This window comes from Rissa tridactyla, chromosome 4 (assembly GCF_028500815.1).
Source record: "Rissa tridactyla isolate bRisTri1 chromosome 4, bRisTri1.patW.cur.20221130, whole genome shotgun sequence".
Lineage (NCBI taxonomy): Eukaryota > Metazoa > Chordata > Aves > Charadriiformes > Laridae > Rissa > Rissa tridactyla.
In genome coordinates this window covers 48,105,372-48,129,005 of record NC_071469.1, presented here as the reverse complement: position 1 = coordinate 48,129,005, position 23,634 = coordinate 48,105,372, and the positions used below count along the sequence as shown (strand labels likewise).

Genomic DNA, 23,634 nt, shown 5'->3' with positions numbered 1-23,634 from the left:
ATGAGTTTCTGGCCGAATTTCCTTCTCAGTCATGCAATTTCCTTTTTCTTTTCTTTTGTGGGACATTTTCAGATTTTCAAAGGGAAAAATCTGTATTGCAATTCACCATCCAACAACCCATCGGTGTGGAAGAGAAATGTCCCTCATTTTGATGTGGCTTCTTACCAGCGTTTTTAATGCTAAAAGCCAGTTAACAGACTTAACAGCCAGCTAACTTCACACTGATTAAGAGCATCAGCCCGATGGTCCTGCAGATTTGAATCTTTTCCGTGTGCAGGAAAGGTGTTGCCTGGGTAATGGCAGGAGGATTTTCCTTTCGGCTTGCAACCCAGCGACCTTTCCTGGAGGAAGAGGCAGTTTGGCCCCAAGTAACTGATTCCTCGAAGCCTGGGAAGCAGACACCAGCCTTTTGGTATTGATGTGGTTTTGTAGGATGTTGGCAAACTCAAATGAGAGAATATTCAGTAACGTGACAGCTGCTGTGCATGTTGGCTTACAGGAGAACCCCAACGCTTCTCCACCTTTTCTGGGGCACACTGTTGGAGGCAGCCAGGTACCCCCAGGGGAGGCAGCCCCCCACCAGCCCACCAGCAGCACAGGTCCTGACTTCCCCGCCTCTTTGCAGCGTCGCGCCTGAGCCACCGGGCGTTTTTAGGGAATGATGTGCTCATTGCGCAAAATACATCCAGTCACTTCTGCTGCAGGGGTCGGACTTTGCAGCTGGCAGAGGTACCTGCGGACTCCCAGCATCCTGAGCTCTGAAGACCATTTAAGCGTAGCTGTTGACAAGCTGGATTCTGTTTTATCCACTATTGCACGCGTTATTTTTTATACCATTGGCTAAAAGTTTAGCGTCAGTAGAAGAACTCTTTTCGCCTCTCCGGGAGACTATCCAGCATTTCATGGAGGAACAGATTTGACAGCCTAATACTGGAAAGTCGACACCTAATTACCTCATTCCTAACTGATGTTGCCGTTTGTAAAGTTTTTTCTGAGAGCCCGGCAGACAGAGGGGAATTGCTGTGGGTGATGGAGTTGGGGCTGAACGCAAGGAAAAAGTGCTGAAGCACTCATTAAAACAAAATAAATCCTGTCTTCTTAATGAGTGAGGGGGCAGTTTGCTGAGGAAGGGGGAGCCTTTCCAAGCCCCAAAGGTAAGATTTTTGCAGAGAGACTACAAGCTTGTGCTGTGTTCCTTCTGTAATTACTTTCTAGACAGAAAAGACACAAAAGCTTCTTCACAGGCATTTTATCACCCGACTATTAAACATATAGAGACAACAGGCACGCATTAAGAGAAGGCAACTCCTTCCCAATAAATTAGCATGCCTGTGTTTGCAAGGAGACATAATAGCTTTTATTTATATTGTACTTACATATTTAATTTTCTTTATAAATAAAAGCTTTATGCCTCCCTTTAAGCCTGCTCTTACAGCCTTAGACTATAACAGCTACAGCAAAACTATTACTCCAAATTAGCACGGCATTCAGCATGCATTTGTATTACTTCCATGATTTTTATTGGTTTTTTTAATTATTATTTTTTCCCTCGGTTCATTCGTCAATCATATTTACAAGCCCATTGTCGTACTTGCTGCCACTTCAGTGTTCTCACACATTTCAGCACACAGACAGAAACTGCAAACTAGGGCAGCTCTATTAGGATCTCTAATATTTCTGAGGAGTCTGAAGGTGCTGACAGCTTATGGTATGTCTTTCCCAGGCAAGTGCAAGTGCCTCAAAGTCCATCTATCTGCGATTACTGGAAGGGGTAAAATTACACAGCACGCTCACCCTCAGAGTAGGAATCCTCTCCCCAGAGCTTGGAAATGGGGAAAAAAAAGTGTACCACAGCTGGAGATCTGACAAATGATACTCATTTGAACTTCCGAATAATCATCTGTGCCACACTGGCTGCCTTTGCGAAGCAAACTTGTTTCGAACCGGAGTTAATTACCTTCCTTCTTTTGCAGACAAATTATCTTTTGCCGACTTACGTGATACATCAAGACCTGATCCTGAAGTCCTGCCACCTCCCAAACTCTCAGTGATGGCAGCAGAAGCAGCTCAAGGATGGCAGAAGTGGGCCTTTGTTTTTCTTGGGCTACGTCCTTTTTTATTTTATGCCCTCACTGCTTTTTCTCTGCTCCACACCATCCCTTTGTAGTAGGCACCTCAGGGTGGAGGATATTAGGAAAGAATTTTATTTCTTGAGACTGCAGAAAAGGGTATTTCTCAGGGCTGCAGAAAAAGGGAAGTAGTTCCAAGTATCCAAGCATGCACGTTGTCACCACAGCCCTGTTTGCATACAAGCCCATTGTCAACCAAAGGAACTGGAAAATTATGGCTATTTATCCATCCCTCTCTTTACCCCCCGCTGTGCCTCTTTTGGCAAAGCAGCTCAACAGTTTGCATTGTTTCAAATTTAATGCTTGCAGATGGTTTTATTTAGAAATTGTTTTATTGGTGAGACATGCTTCCTCTGTTTATTAAATTATGCCTACTTTTTGTCATCCGTCATGCTGCCCGTAATTTCTGCACAGAGCCCGAGTGCAGGGTTTGTTGTTGTTGCCGCCGTTGCTGTTGGGTGGGTTGCTTTTTTGGGGGGGTAATTTGAAATACGATCGAGCTCCGAGCGCCAGGGAAAACACCGCATCCTCCGCATTTCGCTTTTCGCTCGCACAAGGGCATGAGGCTCCCAACGGGCGACCGGAGCCGCGCACCGCCGGGCTCCCGCCGCCGGCAGAGGGGCCCGCCCCGGGGCCGCTCAGACCCTTCCCCCGGCCGGTGGGGGAGCCCCGGGGCACCGTCCCCGGGCGGGGACAGGTCTCACCGCCGTCCCCCCGAGGCGGGCGGCCGGGTCCCGCTCGGCGGGGCGCCGCGGCGGCTGCCGGGCGGCGGCAGGTGGTGGCCGCGGCAGCGCTCGGGGTAAGGGCACGGGGGGGGCGGGGGGGGGGGGGAGCCCAGCGGCTCCTCCGGGCCGGGCCCCTTCAGCCGGCGGCTCCCCCCGCCCGGGCGGGTTTTGTCCTTAAGGGCCCCCCCGAGCCCCTGGCCGGCGGCGGGCGCAGATCGCCGCCGGCTCCCCGAGGAACTCGCCGGCTCCAGAGCAGGAGGTGGGAACCGGGGGCGGTTTGGGTTTGCTCGGCTTTTTCTGTTTGTTTGGTTTTTTTTGTTTTCCTCCCCTGCTTCGTGCGGCTTTTGGGGTTTGTTTTTTATTTATTTCGCCCCCCCCTCTTCCCACCCCGGATATTTGGAGGGAAGGCGGGAGAGCCGCGGCCCCGGGAGCCCTGGCGGGCCGGGCCGGGCCGGGCCGGCGGCGCCTCCCCCCCGGTTCGGGGGGTCCCCGGGCTCGGCCCCCGAACGCCCCTCTCTTCCGTTCTCCATGTCATTTCCTGTGCTAATAAGATGGTGGTCACGGCCGGGAGGGAGGGAGCCGCCGTCGCCGCCTCCGCCGAGCCCGGCCCGGCCCCGGGACCCGTCCTCGCCTGGGACTAGCCAGCGGGGCCGGCGGGGAGGGAGGGCGCAGCCAGCTGGGCTCTCCCCCCCTCCCCCCACCCCGTCTCCCCTCCCCGGGCGGAGCGGGCCCCCCGGACACCGAGGCGGGCCCCCCGCGCCCGCAGCGCCGAGGTGAGTCAGCCCCACTGGTAGCCAAGGTGGCCACGAAAATGGCTGCGGAGCGCGGGGGCGGGGGGGTGGGGTGGCGAGAAGCTGGCCCATCCCGGGGCGGGGGGCGGATGAGGGGTGCCCATAGCGGGCGGGTCGGCGGCGACCCGCGGGCACAGGTAGCGGCCCCCCCCCCCGGCTGCCTTTTCCCCTACGGGGCGGGCGGCGCTGTGCCCGGCCCGTCCCCGCCGCGCCGCTCCCGCCCTTCCCCTCATCGCGCCCCCCCCCGTTCGCTCCCTCCACACCCCCCCCACCGGCGGCCGTTAGCGGGGCCGGCGAGTGACGCGGGCGGCAGCCAATGGGCGGCGGGGGCGGGCGGGCGCGCGCCACATTGGAACGCGGGGGCGGGGCGGCGGGGCCGCTCCCCGGGGATGGCGACGGCGGGGGCGGCCGGGTCGCCCCGCTGTGGGACGGGCCCTCGTTCGGCGGGTTGGGGCCACCTCGGCGCGGGGTTTCCGCCGCTCGCCGGGCTGCGCCGGGCCTCCCTCCATCCTCCGCGACGGAGCGGGGCCCGGCGCAGCCCGGCGGGCGGCGGGAACCCCGCGGTAGCTGCGGGATGCTTTGCTTGACTCGCGTGGAAAAACTTCACCAAATGCCTGTTTTTCTGGCCTTTCCCCCCTCTATTATTATTGTTAAGTCGCTGTACTTCTGGCTTCTTTGTAAAAGCTCCAGAATAACGTGATTTTTATATATATATATATATATGTTACATTTTTTTAAACCCGATTCCTGTATATCTCTTGGCACATTCCGAAGGGAAAAGGACGATGCCTCCAGTGTGCTGTTTCAAATCCCTTTTTGAAAAAAAAAAAAATATGCTGGCCTGTGGGCAAAGCTGTTGGCTCGGTTGTTGCTTCCTCTTTTCCCAGTGATTAATGCCTCTCATTAACGGGGAGGAGAACTGGCAGAACCAGCTTAAAAGGGAAAAAAAAAAAAAAGAAAAAAAAACCCAAAACAACCATAAAACACCAATGCGACCATAAGAAAAGGTTGTTTTCTAGTACTGCAGGTGTGCGTCTTGTTCTGCTGAGCCCCGGCCCCAAATATCTAGCAATTCCCCCTGGATCCGGTCCTGCCGGCGAGAGGTTTGACTCTGTTAGAGACCGGTGGAGCGGGAGCACGGCACGCTGCTTGGGTTGGGCTCCGTCTCCCCCTAAATTTCCGTTTCACCGAGTTTATAAGCAATGAAAGTGGAAAGGGAAATGACCCTTTCGACTTTCTCATGTCTTGTGTACAAACCCCACAATAGCCGCGCATCCCCGAGGAGGACGGCGGCGCGTTTTTTTTGTTTTCGAGTGCGAGTTGCAATCGGAAATGAAAGTACTCGGATGATGCTTATTTGCTTCTTGCAAGGGGCGCTTTGACCAAAAGTGTTCCCACTGCAAAAATAATAGCTTAGCACGGGGCCGAGCAGCACAGGGCTCTCGAATCACGAACGAGTTCAGGCGTGGGGGCTCTTGGTGTGGCCAGCAGAAGGGCTGCGTTGGCCAAGGAAAGGCGGTGGAAGGAGATGGAACCACTCACCAAGGGAGGGTTGGAGGGAGGAGTGGGAGATGCTGAAGGCTGCCCTGGCTCTTGGCTGGGTGCTGAGTTGACTGATCCCGCTGTGGTGTGGAGTAGCAGGACCAGGGGAAGCCAGCGTTCCCTCCTGCCTGGTGGCCATGTCCATGGAGTGCAAGGGAGGTCCTGTGCTCCCAGCTCGGTGCCGGCTTTGCTGCAGAGCTTGCTGACTTCAGGAGAGCGGCCCTGTTGCTCCTCTGGCATCTTGGTGGACCATGTGTGAAGCACAGTGCTTTCTGGGCCAGTTTGTGGGGGGCGCTCTCATCGTGAGCCTTACTGGTTGCTGGTAGCAATTACTTGTGCTTTTCTGACAGGTTAAGTATTGTGAGAGTCATATCTGGTTTTATGTAATAAGAACAAAAGCAAAGGCTTGTCTGAAATCTTACTTTTGTCGTACTAAGGCAAGGTCGGTCTTATCGGGGTGGGGTCGGGGTTGGTGGTTTACTCATTTTGCCTGCTGGAAAGCGATGGGCCCGCTCAAAACAGGTTGGAGGAGGGTAAGAGGAGCCTGAAGCGGGAGGGCTGCTCTGCCGCAGCGGCTGGGGGGCCACGAGCCACCGAATGGAAGTCACCGCCCTGAGTCAGGAATCAGTAAAGTACATGTAGTGAGGGGGGAAACGACAAGCCCAGGCAAGAGAGGTCTCCGGTCTTTTTATAAAGAGTACCACGTACACTTTATCCTTTCTGGGTGTTCTTTCATTTTGTAACTTCTGTCTCATGCTGGTTAATTCACAAGCAAAGCTGTGTTTTGGGGTTGTTTTTTTTCCTCCCCTGTATCCATTTACACCAGAGAAGCACGTGCTTTTACCTATATCTTTATTCTTAAAGTTGCTGGTAGCAGGGTCTTTCTGTTGCTGGTTTGGCTGCAAATGCTACTAACCGTTTCCAAAGCTCTTAAAGTACTGCCTTCACCATCAAAAAAGCCTCATTTAATTCATGGCATTTCAGAGTAGCATATTTAAAATTGTTATTACTGATCTGGTATTACTGGCACATGTGTGAAGATTTGCATGAAGAAACTAAACGTGGTCCCAAGGACAAAATGTTTTAGGGTTGGTGTTTGGGGTTTTTGGTCAGCCAAATAGATTATAAATTGTAGGTGAACTGGGGGACCTCCGGAAGGAAAAATTAAGATGTTAAAACTTGATACGAATACACGAGGCCGGGTAGCTGTAAGGAGTAATGACTCTTGTTCCCAGTAGCGGGAGTGCAGGTGGGAACTTTGGATGCGTTGGGAACATGTGTATCTGAGACCTGTGAACAACTGGTTTTCTCAAGAAGGCCAAAACAAGCAAACATCACTTTTCTTCCTCAGTGTGGATTGCAGCTTTTTGGCATTTTAAGAAATCTGGAGTCAGTTGGACGCACATCCGGATAGACTTATCTGTCTTCTTGCATCAGCGTTGAGATCTTTGACCTGGGCTCTCACCTGAGTACAAGTCCTTCGGACCCCAGGACTGAGAGCTGCCTGAGGCACAGGCGTAGCTGCTGAAGTGGGTCTGCACCTGGAAAAACTGCTGGCGTTGAGCAAGTGGCAGAATTCCTGCCACCCTGCTGCTGGGCAGCCCTGCTGTGCGCTGCTGCCTTTGCTGCTCTGTGTCTCACCCCGTGTTGTCAGGCTTGTGGTGTATTTCATCACGGGCACTTCTACAGCGCACCCGCCCCGGAGCTGTGTTGTACAGGGTGAGGTTTCTTGGACCAGAGCTCCGGTGCAGCTGCAGACAGTTTCAGTGCTTCCTCTTGCACTGACCTCTCTACAGTAGTGGAGCAAAGACTTTAATTCCTCAGGCTCTTCCATTCTCCCGGTGACCTCTTCTCTGCTGCTGAAGGTGTTTTTTAAACAAGGCCCCTAGAGCAATGGTCCTTCTAAAGCTGCATAGTAAAATGTTGCTTTTTAGGAATCCCTGCTAGTTAAACTTGCCCATGCCAGTGGATGCCAGCAGTGAGTCCAGCCTCCCAAAGAGAAAGTGGAGAGCACAAGGTGAGAGACAGGTTCTTGTCGCCCTGCGTGGCATCTTCAGAAAGAAGGTGAGGGAAGAGTTCTTCGCAAAGGGAGAATGTTTGCAGGTGAGAGGCCAAACAAAGAGCTGTGGAAAACATAGAGCAGTCCTGTGACTTCTTTGAAAGTGGGAGCAGCCAAGGTGGATGGAGGAGAAAGCTGGCGAGGAGGGCAACACAGGCATCCCACATTAGATAGTAGTTCTTTTAAAATGCCTACCACGTGGTAGGCACTACATTACTAACAGAAAAGACCTGGAGGATTGTGAGCAAGGAGGGCAGAAAGCAGCGGTGAAGGGGGACCAGTGTAAATTTTAACTTGGCATTTCACATGTCCACTGTGAGTTTTTAGAGGTCTCACTTTAGGCTTCAGCTAGAGTCGGTGAAGGTGGTGCTAGCACCAGCGTTTTTCCTCCCTCTGTCCCAAACTTCACACATAATTTCAAGAATCTGTGTTTCTGCTAACCGTCAGGCGTTGCAGTTGTGCTTCCTGGGCATTGCTGTGTTTGTGCGAGCCGACATCCCCGAGAGCTGCCAGTCAAAGGCCTCCCTCCTCTCTCCGCAAGGCAAGGAGGCAGCGCTCCAGCATTTCAGACTCGGAACAGTTTCTCCGCAGTCAGAAGGTAAAAACATTATACATATGATTTAAGGTTTAAGCTGCAGAAACTGGCAGCCTCCAGAGGGAAATCGGTAATGCATACTGCAGAAGACCGTTTCAGTGCAGTCCCTCGGTCACGGACAGCCATCAATAAGGGGCCCATCAGAAGGGCAAAAATCGTCCGATTTCAGCACGCTCTGATAAATGGCTTCGTTTCTCTGCCCCTTTTCTGTTTTTCCTCCTTAGGCTTTGGCTTTTCAGCAAGGCTAGTTCTACTTCAACTGCTGTGACTTGTTCTGGAGGGGGGACTGCCGTTCCGAAATAAGTGTCGGCGTCGAGCCCTGCTGTGGCTGGCGCTCCCGGTGGCCCACTTGCTGGGGGCTGGAAGCTTGACCGTGGGTACTGGGGGTGATGTATGAGGACAGAGTGGTGAAAGTGCATGGGAGGTGATATGGGGAATTATCTTGTGCGGCAGCTCTAGAATTGCTTTAATTAGCTACCCATGAGAGCCAGCGGTGCTCTTGCCTTGCGCAGCAGGGAGCCAAGGCACTGAGCATCCTTTGCTGGTCCCCGAGCCAGGTCACTCCTGCATGCCGGGGAGCACTGGCTCCCGGCTCCTGAGTGCTCCATGGGCACACAGCTCCTGTGGCTACCCACGAACACCCTTTCAGAGTGGTTCAGGGTGGTGAAGGCCAGTACTTGGAATTGATGTTGGGCAGGGACATCAGCTGTTTCCAGGCTGATAACCAATGTGAAATATTGTCCAGTACATTCCTCTTCAGTACAATGAAGCTTTATTTTGAAAGTGTATCATAATATGCTGAGTGGAGTTAAATGCGGTCCTTCAACTGCAGACTCAAACAACTAAGCAGACTAAGTGTACACAGCATCTTCCTTGAAAGACGTTGTAAGTTTGGCTGGATTACCTTTCCACTCCTAGCATGTTCCTCTTTGCACCTTTCATTTGGATAAACTTGACTTCCTTGTGTCTCTGTGTACCAGGGGGTTTTGCTGCTGTTGCTGTGTTTTGTCTTTTTTAAATAAATTTCTTTTGTTCTGAGGCTGCTGGAGTACTTCATGTGGTCCGCTGCTTTCTTTAAATTGGACACCTTTTGCTTGGAAAGGCTAATATGAATGTTAAATACGGCACAGTCTGAAGAATCCAGTGCTTTTATCCCTTCAGAGGAAAGTAATGAAAACACTCAGAAACTGACCAAAGGAAAAATCAATACTGACACGTGACCATAATTTTGTGAAGAATAAAATACATTCTAGAGTTGTCATGTGTATGCACCTAGGCATGCAGATTATCTTTTGTGGGCTCAAATGAGATCGTTCTGGTTTTGAAGAACAGAAGATTTTTAATTATTGAAATTTCTCTTGCCTTCGTGATTGGGAAGAGAACTTTTTCATGTATGGTATGTGTGTAAGTTGCTTTGTTCCTTGAGAAATTTTTTCTAAATCGTGTTGTGAAGGACTGCTGGATGGGTGCAGAGGTACCTGACCCTCAGTGCAGACCAGCAGCTAACACTGCATTTCACTTGCAAAAGCAGTACCACCAGGAAGGTGGATCCACTTACTGCATCTGCTGGACGCATTGAGAGCTAGCACCAACTAAATTAGATGCTAACATAGAATCATAGAGTGGTTTAGGTTGGAAGGGACCTTAAAGATCATCCAGTTCCAACCCTGCTGCCATGGGCAGGACACCTCCCACTAGACCAGCCCCATCCTGGCCTTGAACACTTCCAGGGACAGGGCATCCGTAGCTTCTCTGGGCAACCAGTTCCAGTGCCTCACCATCCTTATAGGGAAAAATTTCTTCCTGATATCTAATCTAAATCTACCCTCTTCCAGTTTGAAGCTGTTACCCCTCATCCTATTGCTACATGCCCTTGTAAAAAGTCCCTCTCCAGCTTTCCTGTAGGCCCCCTTCAGATACTAGAAGGCTGCTATATGGTCTTCCTGGAGCCTTCTCTTCTCCAGGCTGAACAGCCCCGACTCTCTCAGCCTGTCTTTGTAGCGGAGGTGCTCCAGTCCTCTGATCATCTTTGTGGCCCTCCTCTGGACTCATTCCAACAGGTCCATGTCCTTCTTATGTTGGGGGCCCCAGAGCTGGACACAGGACTCCAGGTGGGGGTCTCATACGAGCAGATTAGAGGGGCAGAATCACCTCCCTTGACCTGCTGGCCACGCTTCTTTTGATGCAGCCCAGGATATGGCTGGCTTTCTGGGCTGTGAACACACATTGCCGGCTCGTGTTGAGCTTCTCATCCACCAATACCCCCGAGTACCACTCCTCAGGGTTGCTCTCAATCCGTTCTCCGCTGTATTTGTGCATGGGATTGCCCAAACCCACATGCAGGACCTTGCACTTGGCCTTTTTGAACTTCGTGAGGTTTGCACGGGCCCATCTCTCAAGCCTGTCCAGGTCCCTCTGGATGGCACACCCTTTTTAGGTCTGATGGACTTCACTGGTGGTTGGTTGGTTGTTTTTTTTTTTTAAAGTAAGTCTCATTCTGTAGTCAGGTGTTGAAATGTTGCTTTTGAATTCTTTTGGGGTAGTCGATGAACTTTTGTAGTCCCTCAGTGCCTTCCATACATGAAATCATTGTGACTTCTTTATGGACTGGAATTGGATGAGTTGTTGGGCTCTTTCCATGCTTCTGCTAATCAGCATTTTTAAAATGTCCGCAGTGTAGAGGCCCCAGGAATTTCTGTGCAACCCAATACCTTCTATGTAGAAGACACACTTAAGGAGTGGGTGTTGAAGGAATGGACCAGAAGCATTTGGGCCCTGCTGGAATTTTTTTTGTAGTTAGCTGCGTTAGGATATACAGGGTCCGAACATCCCTCTCTGTATGGAAGGGAATGTGCAGATCAAATGGTGGTGGTTGTGAATTCAGCACACGGATATCTGATTTCTTGGCAGATCTGACACCGGGAGTATCTGGACTGCTGCCTGCCCCAAGGAAAAGGGGGTCGGTGTGACCCATGCTCAGCCAGTACTCATCCAAGCAGTGTAACATGAGCCCCTAACCTGTAGACAGATTTACCAGCCCTGAATAATGTCTGTTGTACTGTGAGATCTTATCTCCCTAATGGCCTGCAAGAGGGTACAAATGAGGAGAAATAAATACAATACGGCTCTTGCTTTTGCTTCCTCTGCATTTTGTGGAATAGTTGATTTGGTCTTGTTCTGCCTGGTGTGTTTATTAGTGCTTTTAAAGGACTGAGCTAGTTTGTTAGAATTTTAGGAACAAATGAAAATATTATTTGCTCCTAGCTGCTCATTTCCCCCACCCCCAAATATTCTGTCTCTTTTTGCTGAACAATTTAAAAGAAAGGAGCTGCTTGCCATGTCCTGAAACCCAAGTAGATTCAGACCACTGTAACCAACATAGAGGAATCGTCATGTTGCATCCTTCAACAGAAATTAATGGGCACCAACTGGACAAATTGTACAAAAGCAGGATTTCATCTTTATTTTGTGTCTGTACGCATAGGTCCCAATTGAATGGGGATTCTCCTGCAGCTGAGACTACCTGCTTAGAGGTGTTGGTGCTGCAGAGGCTTTAGAATTCAACGATTGATTCCTGAAGCTTTTGAGTTGGGTGGTGTGGAAGGGCATTGCTCAGTAAGCGAGTGCCTGATGGAAGTCCAGAGGTCTCTAGGAGGGGTAGGGGTTTCTCATCTGCCTTTGGGATAAAAAGCTTATTTGTAAGTAATTCCATCTGCTCAGGAAACTTGCTGTCATGTGGCTGTGTCGAGGGTAAAACTGTTTTGTAGTTCATGCTTTTTACGTGACAGAATTTAAGGGCAGTCTTGCAAAAATCACCGGTGCGTATAAAGGCAGACCAGCGTGCGATTGTCACTGTTGAGTGCATTGGTGGCTTCGTGCAGGAAAAGGATGCTCCGGTGGAATGCACTGAGTGAAATGCACTTTCTGACTCCGTGGGGCAGTTTTAATTTCGTGCATAGCTTGTCCATGGCTTACAGACGTGTGTGCAATCCTGTCTGTCCCATTAGTCCATCCCCTCTAATGCCACTAAGCGTTCACCAGTGGAAGAAAAAGAGTACTCCAGGTAATTTTTATTTAATTTTTTTTTTTTTAAAAACAAACTGGAACTTCTAGAAAAGTGTTGAGTGAAAGGCCGTCTTGTTAAAAGATGGATGTGCTCTCCAGAGGGGCTAATTTAGACACTAAGGAAATATATGTGGAGCTGATTGCTGGCCAGGTGCCAGCCACTGAAGGGCACCGGAGGCTGAAATGCCAGGCAGCGCTGGTAGTGCTGGCACTTCAGCCCAAGACGGTTGGGTTGCATGAATTATCTCTCTGCCTTCCAGCTAATTTTATCCTGTTGATTTTTCATGAATCATTTCCCATCTCTGTGGGTTAGAAATTAAAGTGGAAGTTTGCTAGCCAGAATAGCCACATCTGCTATTTAGAAAGTAGCGTCTGGGGTTTGCTTCCTGCCCGCCCCCACGCCTTCTTCCCTTTCCCTTTTTACCTCTGTCGATGTTCAAATAATGTGAATCACTGGTGTCGCTCACCCAGGGAAAGTTTTAGGCTGGCCAGCCTGCACAACGCAGGGGTCTTCTGGATGTGGGTGAGGTCGCGGTGGGCGGCTGGGTGAGGTTGGTGGCAGGGTTGGTGGGTGCTGAGTGCTATGTGGCAGGGTCCCAGGCGCACGGCGAGGCTGGCAGGACGCGACCAGGGCGTCTTGAATTTCCTGCGTGTGCCTTATAAAACATTAAAGGCACTCCAGCGTCTTTTCCCTCTCCCAGCACAGCAGAAGAGAAGGAGCGCCATGGTAGCCCAGCCTGTGGCATGACTACCAAGAGCTTCTTCACTCCAGCCTTTTTGTCTGTCCATGGATGAGAGCAGCAGGTCATTTGAGCAGTAAATTCGCATCTCTGCTTTCTATAAAAGCGTCTGCATGGTGAAAACTTAACTTTTCCAGACCCAAACATAGCTTCCCTTTGTTGAGTTGTGTGTGCTTGATTGCCATCAAGGCTGTCATCTGGGCCAGCAGCAAGGAGAGGATAAGTTGATTATCCAGAAGTTGAGTCCTACAAGTAGGGATCCAGGAGTTGCGTATCATGGGTTCTCTCAGTAAGCAAAGTTTTGCTGGCAGCTGCGCTTAGGAAAAAGCACATTCCCTTAAAACAAAGCAAGCACTAGATAAAAGAGAGGAGGTCTCAAGCCTGCTGATGTTAATTTTTAATCAGTCTTGGTGGATCACAGCAAATCCAGGAGACTGGAGGAGTGATAGCGTTGGGACAGTTCTGAAAATGGCCAAGTGCATGGCCTAGGAAATGGTAGGTTGGGTAGCATGACACCAATCCTGGGTAAATATAAAGTAATTCATGCTTGAAACTTGATGTTATGGAAAGGGTCTTATACTTCTCAAACATGTCTGATTTTGTTCTTTGAGAGGCTTAGCGTTGGTTTAAAGAAAGATCCGTAGATGTGATATACTTAGGTATATAAGGCAGTTAACTCAGTGCATGAGTGAGAACCCAATTAATATCTAGTGCCAAAGAATATCAATAAAATACGAGTGGCTTAGGAAGTGAAGGTAGTGATTGATAGAGAGTCAGCATCCAATAAATAAACTGAAGTGTCAGTGTAAACAGTAAGGAGGATAAAGGATACTCTAAGCTAAAGCACAGTATTAGCACACTAATAAATCAACCGTTTGTGTATTAACTTTAAGATGAATGTAGAAAATGGTTTTTCAGCCTCAAAAGATCAAGGCTCTGGCATTGCCATCTTAGATGAGGGGAGCAAATAATCCAGCTATTTTAAGCTAGAGCTTGATCGTTTTACAGAAGAGTCTCCGCAACATGATATGCGGAGACTGTGTTTTCAAAGAAGTAGACTTGATGACCCTTCCCTTCAAATGAGGGGAAGGGAGAAGCCAATTCTGGCCGATGCTTACTCAATGATGCAGAAGAAAGCTTGGCTCACCACTGGCGAAATGTGTAGATGAAACAAGTTTGATGAATTTTAGCTATTGACAGAGGAAGGACGGAGTAATGCAGTTTGTTTGGTGAATGGACCCATTGAAACAAAACCCTTTTCATGCAGACAAGTAGAGAGTTATGAACCTGGAAAAGCATGTCCTGAACATGATCTGCAAAGGGGAGGCTGTGTCCTGAGCAGCCCCATGTGAGAACGTGGGGGTCAGAATGGGCAGGGGGCTCTGGAGAGCTTTCTGTGCCAAGTTCTAGCTGGAAAAGACAACTGTGATTTTGGGCACACAAACGAGGAGGTAGTGAATCAGCGTGATGAGGTGGTTTTATGTCTGTAACCCTTATATTTACTTCAGACTCAGTCTTAAATCAGCGTGGCTTTCTGGTGCCAGCATCTTGAATATAGAGAAAATTGAAAGAGTTACAAAGAAGGATGATGAAAATTGTTGGAAAACTGAGAAGATACTACATGGGTACATATCCAGGGCTCTGCTATGTATGTGTTTGTATTCAATGCTTATCACTATTGCTTCCAAACACCTTTCAGTGGTGCCTTAAGGAACAAGGCTTACATCTGCCACTTGGTTGTACTCTTATTCTGTCCTTCAGGAGAAAAATGTTGGTAGAATAGCATCTTGTTTTAGTGCGGGGTTTTGTGCCCGTTTGTTTAAACTTTATAAATGGATATATATATTTATGTTGAAGAAGCCAAAGGCAAAGAGGTGTAACTGGCAGTCCTGACCAAAGATGGTGAGGTTTGTTACAGCCATTAACCTGGGAAGTGATTCTTTCCATTTGCTCAAAGCAGCGTCCCAACATGCCGGGTATTCCAGCCTTTCCCACTGGGTGCAGGACCTTTGAAAGAAATGCGGACTGGTACCCAGAACTAGAGAGATTCACATATAGCTTGTCTGTGATGAGGATTAACAGTTGAGGTGAACTTCTGATGAAATGTTGGCTTCTCTTCCCCCTGCTAGACTCGGGTGGAGATTTTGTCCTGTTTGTAGGCTATGGGTAAGGGCATGTGACGTAGAGGGGATCAGCCAGGTTGATGTAATTCTCCCTACCCTTAAATTACAGATCTGTGAGAAAAATGCAGGAAGCTGAACATAGCAAAAATGAGAAGTTTCCAGTTTAAGGGAATTATTTTTAATGTATTTTAAAAACGCAAGTCATTTAACATACTCTTTCAGTTGCAGTGAGTAGCTGCCTTGGGTCCATGGCATGCTGCGCTGTTTCAGAGGCTTTTAGGCTGCATGTGAGCTTTACGTTTTCAGCATCCTGCTGTGTTGAGTCCTTACTCAACACTTAACGTAGAGAAGTTGCACCAAATAATACCCAGTTTGCAGAGGCTTGTGCTGATCCATAACGCTACCTTCCTACCCTTAGATCAACAAAGGGCAAATGCTCTGAACTCACCATAATACAGAATTTTGTGTCAAATCCTCTAAAGTCAGTGGTGTTTTCTACCTTGACTAGAAGCCACCATAAGACAAACTTAAGACTAGTTCAGGGATTATTTCAGAGGTTCTTTTCCTTCTTCCCACTGTGAAACATGTCCATCCTAGAGTAGATCACGGCAGGTTTTGATGACATGTTTTGCTAATGAGCCACGTAAGAGTGAGAGTACGAACGTATCTGGCATCCACTTGAAATGACAGGAGTTCCAGGTTGACGAACGGGAATTTCCCGGTCTCCAGCCTGTCTGCAGTCAGGATGAGACCAGGAACTTGATGTCGTGGCACCTCGATGCCGTTTGTTTTGATGTTGCTGGTCTGGGGTGTATTGAAACCACTAGGAACTCTGAGCCCTCCCTGCTGTAAAATGGGTTTGCGTCTCGTGGTTTTGAAGCTTGCTCTCCAAGCTTCTTTCAAAAGCTGCAGCAAAAACTGCTGGTGCTTCCAGGTATCTATCTTGTAGTCCTGACCTTCCTTAGTGTTTTGAGAATTCAAAACTCAAAGAAAATGTTTCATACTTATCTTCTGCTTAATTTATGGCTACTATCTGTAGTGGAGTAATTGGCAATGTTGACAAGTCCTAGTTGCAGGCCATGCTGCTCAAATCCTACATCATCCATGCCCTGTAGTTTTCAGTAATTAAGTTTGATTTTGTGACTGCCTCAGCTTGTCTCTGGCTGCATGGGCTTCATTCAGCCCTGCTCTGCGGCTGTTGGGAAGAGCCCTGGCCTTGCATCAAGCTGGGAGGTAGGTCTTGCCCTGCCACCAGCCTTCACCCTGCCAGGATGCTGCTCTGCTGCACTGCTGGATGGAGGACAGCTTTACCCACAGGAACATCGTGCTTCGGGGGGCAAAATTAAGCCAGTGCTGTGGCAACCATCAAGGCAAAAGCAGTTTTTCCAGTGGAGCATGAGGTTAGTGTCTGTCTGTGGACAGTGGTCCTCCTCTGAGCAAACTGGTTCTTCCACTTATTTTGTGGGATCTCTCAGTGTTTGCACTGGCTGCGAGCGTGAGCTGTGTAGCCAGCTGGTACTTTATAAAGTGACCTGAAAGGCTTGGCATAGCTGAGGACCTTGGTAAGTGAATTCACCTCGGGGAAAGCAGTCAGCCTGGCTCTTTTGTGGCTGTTTGGGGGGAGCTCGGAGCCTTGAATGCTGTGCTTTATTCCCCCTTCTCCGTCGTCAGTAGCTGACTGTTCTGGATTACTATTTCTGGTAATAATATGCAACTGTAGAAAAAGCATATGAATTCAAGTCCATCTTTCACCATGGGCCTGCACTTTGAAACTAAAATGTGGTACAAGCTACGCAAGATCTTTCTAAAAAGAAGAGGGGATGACCTCCAGAAGATCAGCAGTGAGGAACTGAGTGAAGGAGCTGTGTGCTGAGGAGGGGATGGATTCCTATACAGCTGTTTCACATGCAAGAATGTCCCGATCTGGGAAACGTGCCAGTAAAATGTAAAATTAAAGCTCTGTTTTGGAGGCTGATCCACGCAGATAAGAGTCTGTGGCTGTTAACTAATAACTACAAGAGGGGCAGTGATAAAAGCGGCATACTTGAGGACAGGAATTCACAGGTTCGTTCATGCTTAACCCCGTTTTGGATGCTTTTTCCCTCTGCATTAGAGATTAACAGCTCAGGTGTTCCTGTGTTTTCTGCTTCCCTCATTGTGAGCGACATGGTAAAGCCACTGGAGATCTTGACATGTGTTGTGCAGAAATGTGACAGGACCTTGCCTACTTTGTAAAGAAAAAGGGAGAGGTTTCGTGGCACTGCCTGTGAGGCCAGGGATATTTGCAGCAGCCAGCCTGGGCCTGCCAAGCAGCACTGGGCCTCGTACCATGGCTGCCTTTGCTGCCCAAAGGACTTGCTGCTGTGTGCAAACCACACCTGGGTATTCACAGCATCCCTCTGTCCTGGGGATTGTCCTCTCTAAGGTGCTGCTAGGACTTTGCAGTAGGCTGTGTGCGTGCTGACCTTGGGAGGACTGACTGTCCTGATGGCCTTCCTGATGGCCTGTGCTGAATACCTTCAGCAGCAGCCGAGGAGCCTGCTCTGCTTATGCGTACACGTTGCTTTTCCGCATTACCTGAAATCTTCAGGGGGACTTCATGTTAAGGTGTTAGAACCAACACAACTATAAAAATTGCCTTAAAAAACAATGAAGTGGAGCGAGTGCGAAGTACAGAACATGAACTGGAATCTTGTACTTGTGGAAAACTAAAGGGGGAAGAGAAAGAGCAAGAAAGAGAAACTAGCAGCAATAAAATTAAGAAAAAAGCAGCTTTAACTATATCGGAAGCTAAAAGTCTGCTAAAAGCAGAATCATCTACTGATGCCTGGAACTGGAGAAATGTTGGATGTTTCTTTCCTGTAGCTGGCAGAAAAGCTAGATGATGCTACCAGTTACAGCGGTAAGGTAATGCTTTCTCTTGTAGCAGTAGCTTGGGAAATTACCAAACAGCAGCTACGACAGCAGTACACTTTTAAGTTTGCTGTTCTAGCTGACTTGCATCCAGGGATTTTAAAAGGGCTGACTGAGCAGCGCTCTCTGGGCCATAAATGCTAATTTTTTTTAAAAAATATATTTGTAATGAGTTAGACCGAAAAAAAAAAAATGTCGTGTGTTAGTCATAAACAAGTAAGCTAATATCAAGCCTAATCTGGGCAAACTAGGATATTAGGCTAGATGCTGGCTGCTGTTGACTTACAGTAAAATAATGTAATAGCTGATAGGGACTTGACTGCTCTTTATTAAAGGGAATTAATTGTAATAATCTGTACAGATTTTTGGAAAATAGGTCTTTTCTACCCTGATGTAATTTTCTGATATTGCTATTGTTTTGCTTCATAAAGGTAAAAGTGTTGGCGTGTCTTGCATCTTGAATGCACTGCAGTTGTGCCACAGGTCACTGGAATAACCAGCTAGAATGATTCAATGTGTTGCACTCTGAATAAACCAAAACTTGACTAAATGAAAGGTCACAATGTGACAACAGAAGGAGGGCCATGGCTGATCAAGTGTATTTCTAGTAGTGTCATCTGGGAATTGTGGTTTTTGGCTTGATGCTAATCAGCACGCCCTGGAAGAAAGTACAAAGTTAATTTTGGTGATGTTTGTGGAGAATGCAAAGTTTTGGTGAGTTGCAGGTCACGAGAAGAGGCATGTTAGTGATAGTGGTGGAGTTGTGATGGCGTGTGTGCTGGGTGAGGCAGCAAGGAGTTGTGTGAGTGTCTTAAAAACCAGGCACCTAGTCGCAGGGCAGGCAGGAGGGCTGGCGGGGCGTCTAGTGGCCTGGGAGCTGTTGCAGGAGCCAGGGCTCTTATGGCGGCACAGCAGTTCGCCGAACACAAAACCCCAGCTGGGCATGGTGACCAGAAAGTAAAGGCGGTACTTGGACGCAACCATGGAAAACCTGAGCAGGGGCAGGGAGGGTGTTATCTCGGTGCAAGGTGCTGCTCCCGACAGCGCAGGAGCGCTGCGGCCGGTGCTGCCCAGGAATGTTGCTAGATAAGTTGGAGAGAGTTCAGGGAGGACCATGAGAGGGGAGGGCTGCAAAATGTGCCGTGCAGTAAAATGAGGAGCTCTGTGTGTAAAATAAACACTGGATTTCTTCTTTTTCCTTTTTTTTTTTTTTTGTCTTTCTTGTTGGAGGTACACTGTAGTTTAACCAGGAGTTTGCTGAAGGGAGCGCTGTGGCCTGCCTGGTGCAGGAGGTCGGACTGTGCCATCACAGGGTTTCTCTCGGTCCCTAACGGAGGAGTCTCCGCGAGGGACGAGTGGGAAAGGAACAGTCAGCGTCTCTTGAGAGACAGATGTCTGCATCTCTTCCTACTGAAGCCTTGGGCGATGTGTTAAACTCCACATGTGCCCTGTCCACCAGGCTTCCCAAATGGCTGGGTTTCCTGACTGAGAGCATCTGCCCCACTGCCAACGTCCGCCTGACCTGCACCAGCACAGACCCCACAGCTAACCAGCTCTGAGGCAGCACCCGACTCTTCTTGTTTTTGTAACATTTCCCCCCTCCACCTGCTGCTGCTTTTTTTCCTCCTGAGCTGCTTTATTGCAGACTTTTCAGGAAAGACCTTTCCCTCTCCTCTAGGAGGGGCAGGTAGCCCCTGACTGCAGCACCGTCTGGTGCACGGGGACAGGACCGGAGAGGTTCCCTCTCGCTCCGGAGAATGCAGACCAGGGGCTCAGTCTGACAAAATGGAGGCCCACCCTAGCCCTTAATATCGCTTTCCTGCTGACTGGCTGCAGTAATTCTGAAAGAAAATGCATCTTGTTTTGGGCATCCTGTAAAGGCTTAAAAGTACATGTGTTTACATGTATCTAGTTGAACTTACGTTGAGGCTTTGCTTTCAGAGCACTATAAGAATATTAACTAGTGCTTCCTTGATACAGGCTCATTAAAGGTTTTTCAAGCTGCACATTGGCATGTGAGAAGTTGGGCTGGAAAAATTAATCATTTGTCCCCTGGCACAGAGAGGAGCCACAGAGGATGGGAATAGCATTCCTTCTGACTGTAAACAGGGCACAAACGCAGACCAGACTTCTGTGGTGCTCGGTCCTGTACAAGCACGTGTGGAATAAGAAAATTCATATTTTCAGGGGTTTGTAGCCTCAGAACACAAATTCTGGGGTGTCCAGAACCAAGTTGCGGTGGGGACGGGCTTTTCCACTGGCTCCTCTGACAGAAGGGGTCTGATCAGCTGCTGAGGCCCCTCTGTTGGGCACTGCAAGCGTGCAGCGTGACACAGTGTCCTGTCGGGCAGCGGACCTGGAAAGGGGGATCATAGGAGACTTTGGAGGGAGCAGCTGTGAAGTCTGTCCAATCTGGTATGGTGCCCGAGCGCCACCAGGTTGCGTGCCTTGGAGGAAGCCTCAAGACAAATGCAATGAAGAAATGAGTGGTGCTCTGCTTTATTCCTTATCTCAAGCTGGGATGCTCTGAACCTTAGCAGCCCTTTCAAAAATATTAATTAAACCGATTCCAAATTATCATCACTCACTATATCAATATTTTCTCTTCAGCACCGTCCGTATGACAGGAGGGAGGAGGGAAGCGTTATCATTTTGGAGCTTGCTGTCTTTAGACATCATTGAGTGGTTCCCAGCTCTTATGTTGAGCTGAGGGAGAAACTTTTCCACTAGAGTGGCTTGTGTGCCAGAAGGTGGTGGTAGCTCAGCTCCGGTCATCGTAAGGAACGGGAATATAAAGAGCATGACTTGTGCAATTTTGATGGAGTCTGGCAGGGTGCTGTAGATGCCTGTCAGAGGTGTTTGGAGCACACGGAAAGCTCCTGGTCCTGGTTCATGCCACCACCTGCATTCCTCTTTCTTGGCATTCTGCCCCTAAAGACCTGCTCTCAGGTAATGGTGCTCTGCATTTCCGTAACATATCCCACCCATCAGTCTTAAATTCCATGCACAATGTCTTTTGTGGGCACTGTGGAGCATACTTCGGATTCCCTGTGCCTCAGGTTGCTCCGTGGTGTCTCAAGCTGCTCACCTGCCTGCAGCTGAGCTGCTCCTCCCTCCCCAGCGTGGGAAGGGGTTTCCACCTACATGCACATGTAGATGCCCCGGCATGTGGTGGTGGCTCTTGGTGCTGGGAGGGAGCCTGCCCTGCTGGCTGCGTCCTGGCCCACGGGAGGAACGCTGTGGTTCCTGGGCGAGAAAAGTTGTGATTTGCTGGCCTCTCATTTTTCTCCTCCTTTTCTTCATTCTGTTTCAGAACATGAGTGAAAACTTGAAGGACTGTTTGATCCAGACCCAGGCTTCCTTAGGGGAAATGGTGACGATAAAAACAGAGGCCTGCTCTCCGCGCCGGGACCAGGAGTATGGACAGCCTTGGTATGCAGCTGACCTCTGGTCTGATGTGTTCCAATCCCCTCCTCTCCCCCAGCTTAAATTGGTTTTGAGGGATATACTTGAACTTCTCAAAGTTATTAAAACCCTCCCTAGAGAGGTCGTCCATGAGGTGTATGGCAGGGATGGTCATCTACTCGTGTGCTAGACACGTCTGCTCTGTTTGCTGGTTCGCACCAGGCCTTCTGCTGCTGGCGTGCATTGAGGGTGATGCCTTGCCTTTGAGCAAAATGCTTCCCGGGCTGCAGCTGCTCTGCTGGTGGGAGCCCCCTCTGCCCCGTGTGGTACGTGCCAGGTGTGTGCCATGCGTGGACGTGCACTAGCTGAAGCCACAGCTGTAGGCTTTAACCTGAAGCCATCTCAGATACTAGCTTTTGGCAAGTTGGATGGCAAGTTGAACCATCTCTCTGCTGCAGGTGTGGGGACTAAGAGAGTTGGTCAGGCCCCATTGCCACTGCTCCTCTCTTGGGCACTGTCCCAACATCTTGGTAGGTTAATGTTATCTTTTGTTGTTCCCTCCCCAGCTCTGGAAGGCCTGACCCACAGTCCATGGAGGTGGAGCCCAAGAAACTGAAAGGGAAACGGGATTTGATCATGACCAAGAGCTTTCAGCAAGTGGATTTCTGGTGTAAGTGTCTTGTGAGTGAGGGAAGAGCAATGTCGCTGATTGTACAGACTTTCCTAGTCTAGTAGTTGCCCTGCTGGTTTCGGGTGGGAAGTGGGAAAGAAAAAAGTCGGACAAATCTGCATGCTCTCCTGAAAAGACCGGCACGTTTGATTGGGAAGCTGTTGCACAAAGCAGCTTATCCATCGTGGGGCTATGCAGCGGTAGGGAGTTAGGTGGAAAGCATGCTGGAAGCATGAAAATGCACATGGGAAAACCCCAAGAGTCTGCAGAACCCAAAGGCTTGAATTCAGAAACTGTGAAGGGAGCATTGCACGGGTGACAACTCCGTGCTTTCCCCCATATTCTGGGAAAGAAAACAGGTGCCAGTTATGTTGGCATACCTACAAAATATCAAATTGTAGGTTTTGGTCCTTGTCTGGCCACAGGGCAAGTGCCTGGGGGTGCTGTCTCTCTTCGCAAGCACAGAATGGAGGCTGTATGGTGATAGTTTTGTTTTCAGGGATGTTTGGTTTAGTTCCCCTCTGGTGTGTAGGGAATCAAACCTTTCAGCTTGAGGACATTGCTACTAACCAGTGATGTGCAAGGGGCCCCCACCCTCTGTCTGTGTGGACTGTGATGGGGTCTTTCCCTGTGCATGTAGCCATCGGTGGCAAATCTCTGATGGGCACCAGGGTTCACGCAAGCTCAGGTGTTGGTTGGGCAGGTGTGGGTTGGGGCAGAGCCCTCATTGAGAGACGTGTGAGCAACCAGTGAAGCATCTGTGCATGGAGGCCAGGCTCTGGGGAAGGGGCTCGGCAGGGCCAGGGGGAGGATGGGGAGCTGGGGCTTGCTGTCCTGAGCGCTGTGCATCCTGCGAGCTGCGTGAACCTGTATGGGCATCAATAATGTCTGCCCAGCCTAACCCCTGCTCCCCTCGCACCTGCAGTCTGCGAGTCCTGCCAGGAGTACTTCGTGGATGAGTGCCCAAACCACGGCCCCCCAGTGTTCGTGTCTGACACCCCAGTGCCTGTTGGCATCCCAGACCGGGCAGCGCTGACCATCCCACCTGGAATGGAGGTGGTGAAAGAGCCCAATGGGGAGAACGACGTGCGCTGTATGAACGAGGTGATCCCCAAAGGTCACATCTTTGGGCCATACGAGGGGCAGATCTCTAGCCAGGACAAGTCCGCAGGATTCTTCTCATGGCTGGTGAGTGAGATACCTCCCTAACAAAGTGACACCCCAGCCACATAACTCAGAGCTGGCGGATTCATGGGCCTGTGGAGGCAGACCTTTAGCCATCTTCCCCCTTCTGTGGAGATCTTCCACTGTCCCATGTGGGTAGTAGGCAAATATTGACCCACCATAATTGTTAGCGGCTTAAGGGGGCTTAATACATGAAAGGAGATCAGATGCCATGGCATCTGAGTTAACTTCACAGCTGTAGGAAGCAGAGCTTGCTTCTCCTCTCCCTCTCACCATGTTCTTCCATCTCCACTCAACCCCGAGAGCTCCTCCAGTACGTTTTTCTGCTCTGGTAATCATTTTGAGTATAGAGGAAAGATTGTACCTAGAGATTGCAGACCTCTCTCGTGGGCCTCCAGCACTCCCTCCCAGTCTGCTTGAACAGAGCAGGTGGCCCGAGGGGCTGGGAAGGAGGAGATTCAGTCCATCAGGAACTGATCTACATGTAGACTCCAGCACCAAAACTGTATTTTTTTTTCCTAGTACTACAGGCCTTTCTTAGCCTATGAGATAGAGATGTCACTAGATCGACGGATATTATTTATTATGAGAAATGAGGTGTGGGGCTAGAGCTTTAGTTGGGGAAAAATTTTAAGAGCTGCTGATATGAAATGCTGCTCGCTTTTTTCTGTCTGTGAAATAAATGTGTGTCT

General features: G+C 49.6%; 1 protein-coding gene across 5 annotated transcripts in view; it reads left to right on the top strand.

The window, feature by feature from the left end:
* Window positions 1-2,911: 2,911 nt before the first annotated feature.
* The window catches only part of PRDM11 (PR/SET domain 11), a 44,525-nt gene continuing 23,802 nt past the window's right edge, over window positions 2,912-23,634 (top strand). For 3 of the 5 annotated variants that reach the window (XM_054199870.1, XM_054199867.1, XM_054199872.1), the window contains exons 1-4: window positions 3,424-3,627; window positions 20,996-21,114; window positions 21,654-21,757; window positions 22,683-22,945. In XM_054199870.1, coding sequence (XP_054055845.1) covers window positions 20,999-21,114; window positions 21,654-21,757; window positions 22,683-22,945 — 483 coding nt within the window. In that variant the 5' untranslated portion in view covers window positions 3,424-3,627; window positions 20,996-20,998. Of the gene's footprint in view, window positions 2,929-2,975; window positions 3,114-3,423; window positions 3,628-20,995; window positions 21,115-21,653; window positions 21,758-22,682; window positions 22,946-23,634 lie in introns of those variants that run through there. The other 2 variants (XM_054199869.1, XM_054199868.1) reach the window with 2 other exon arrangements.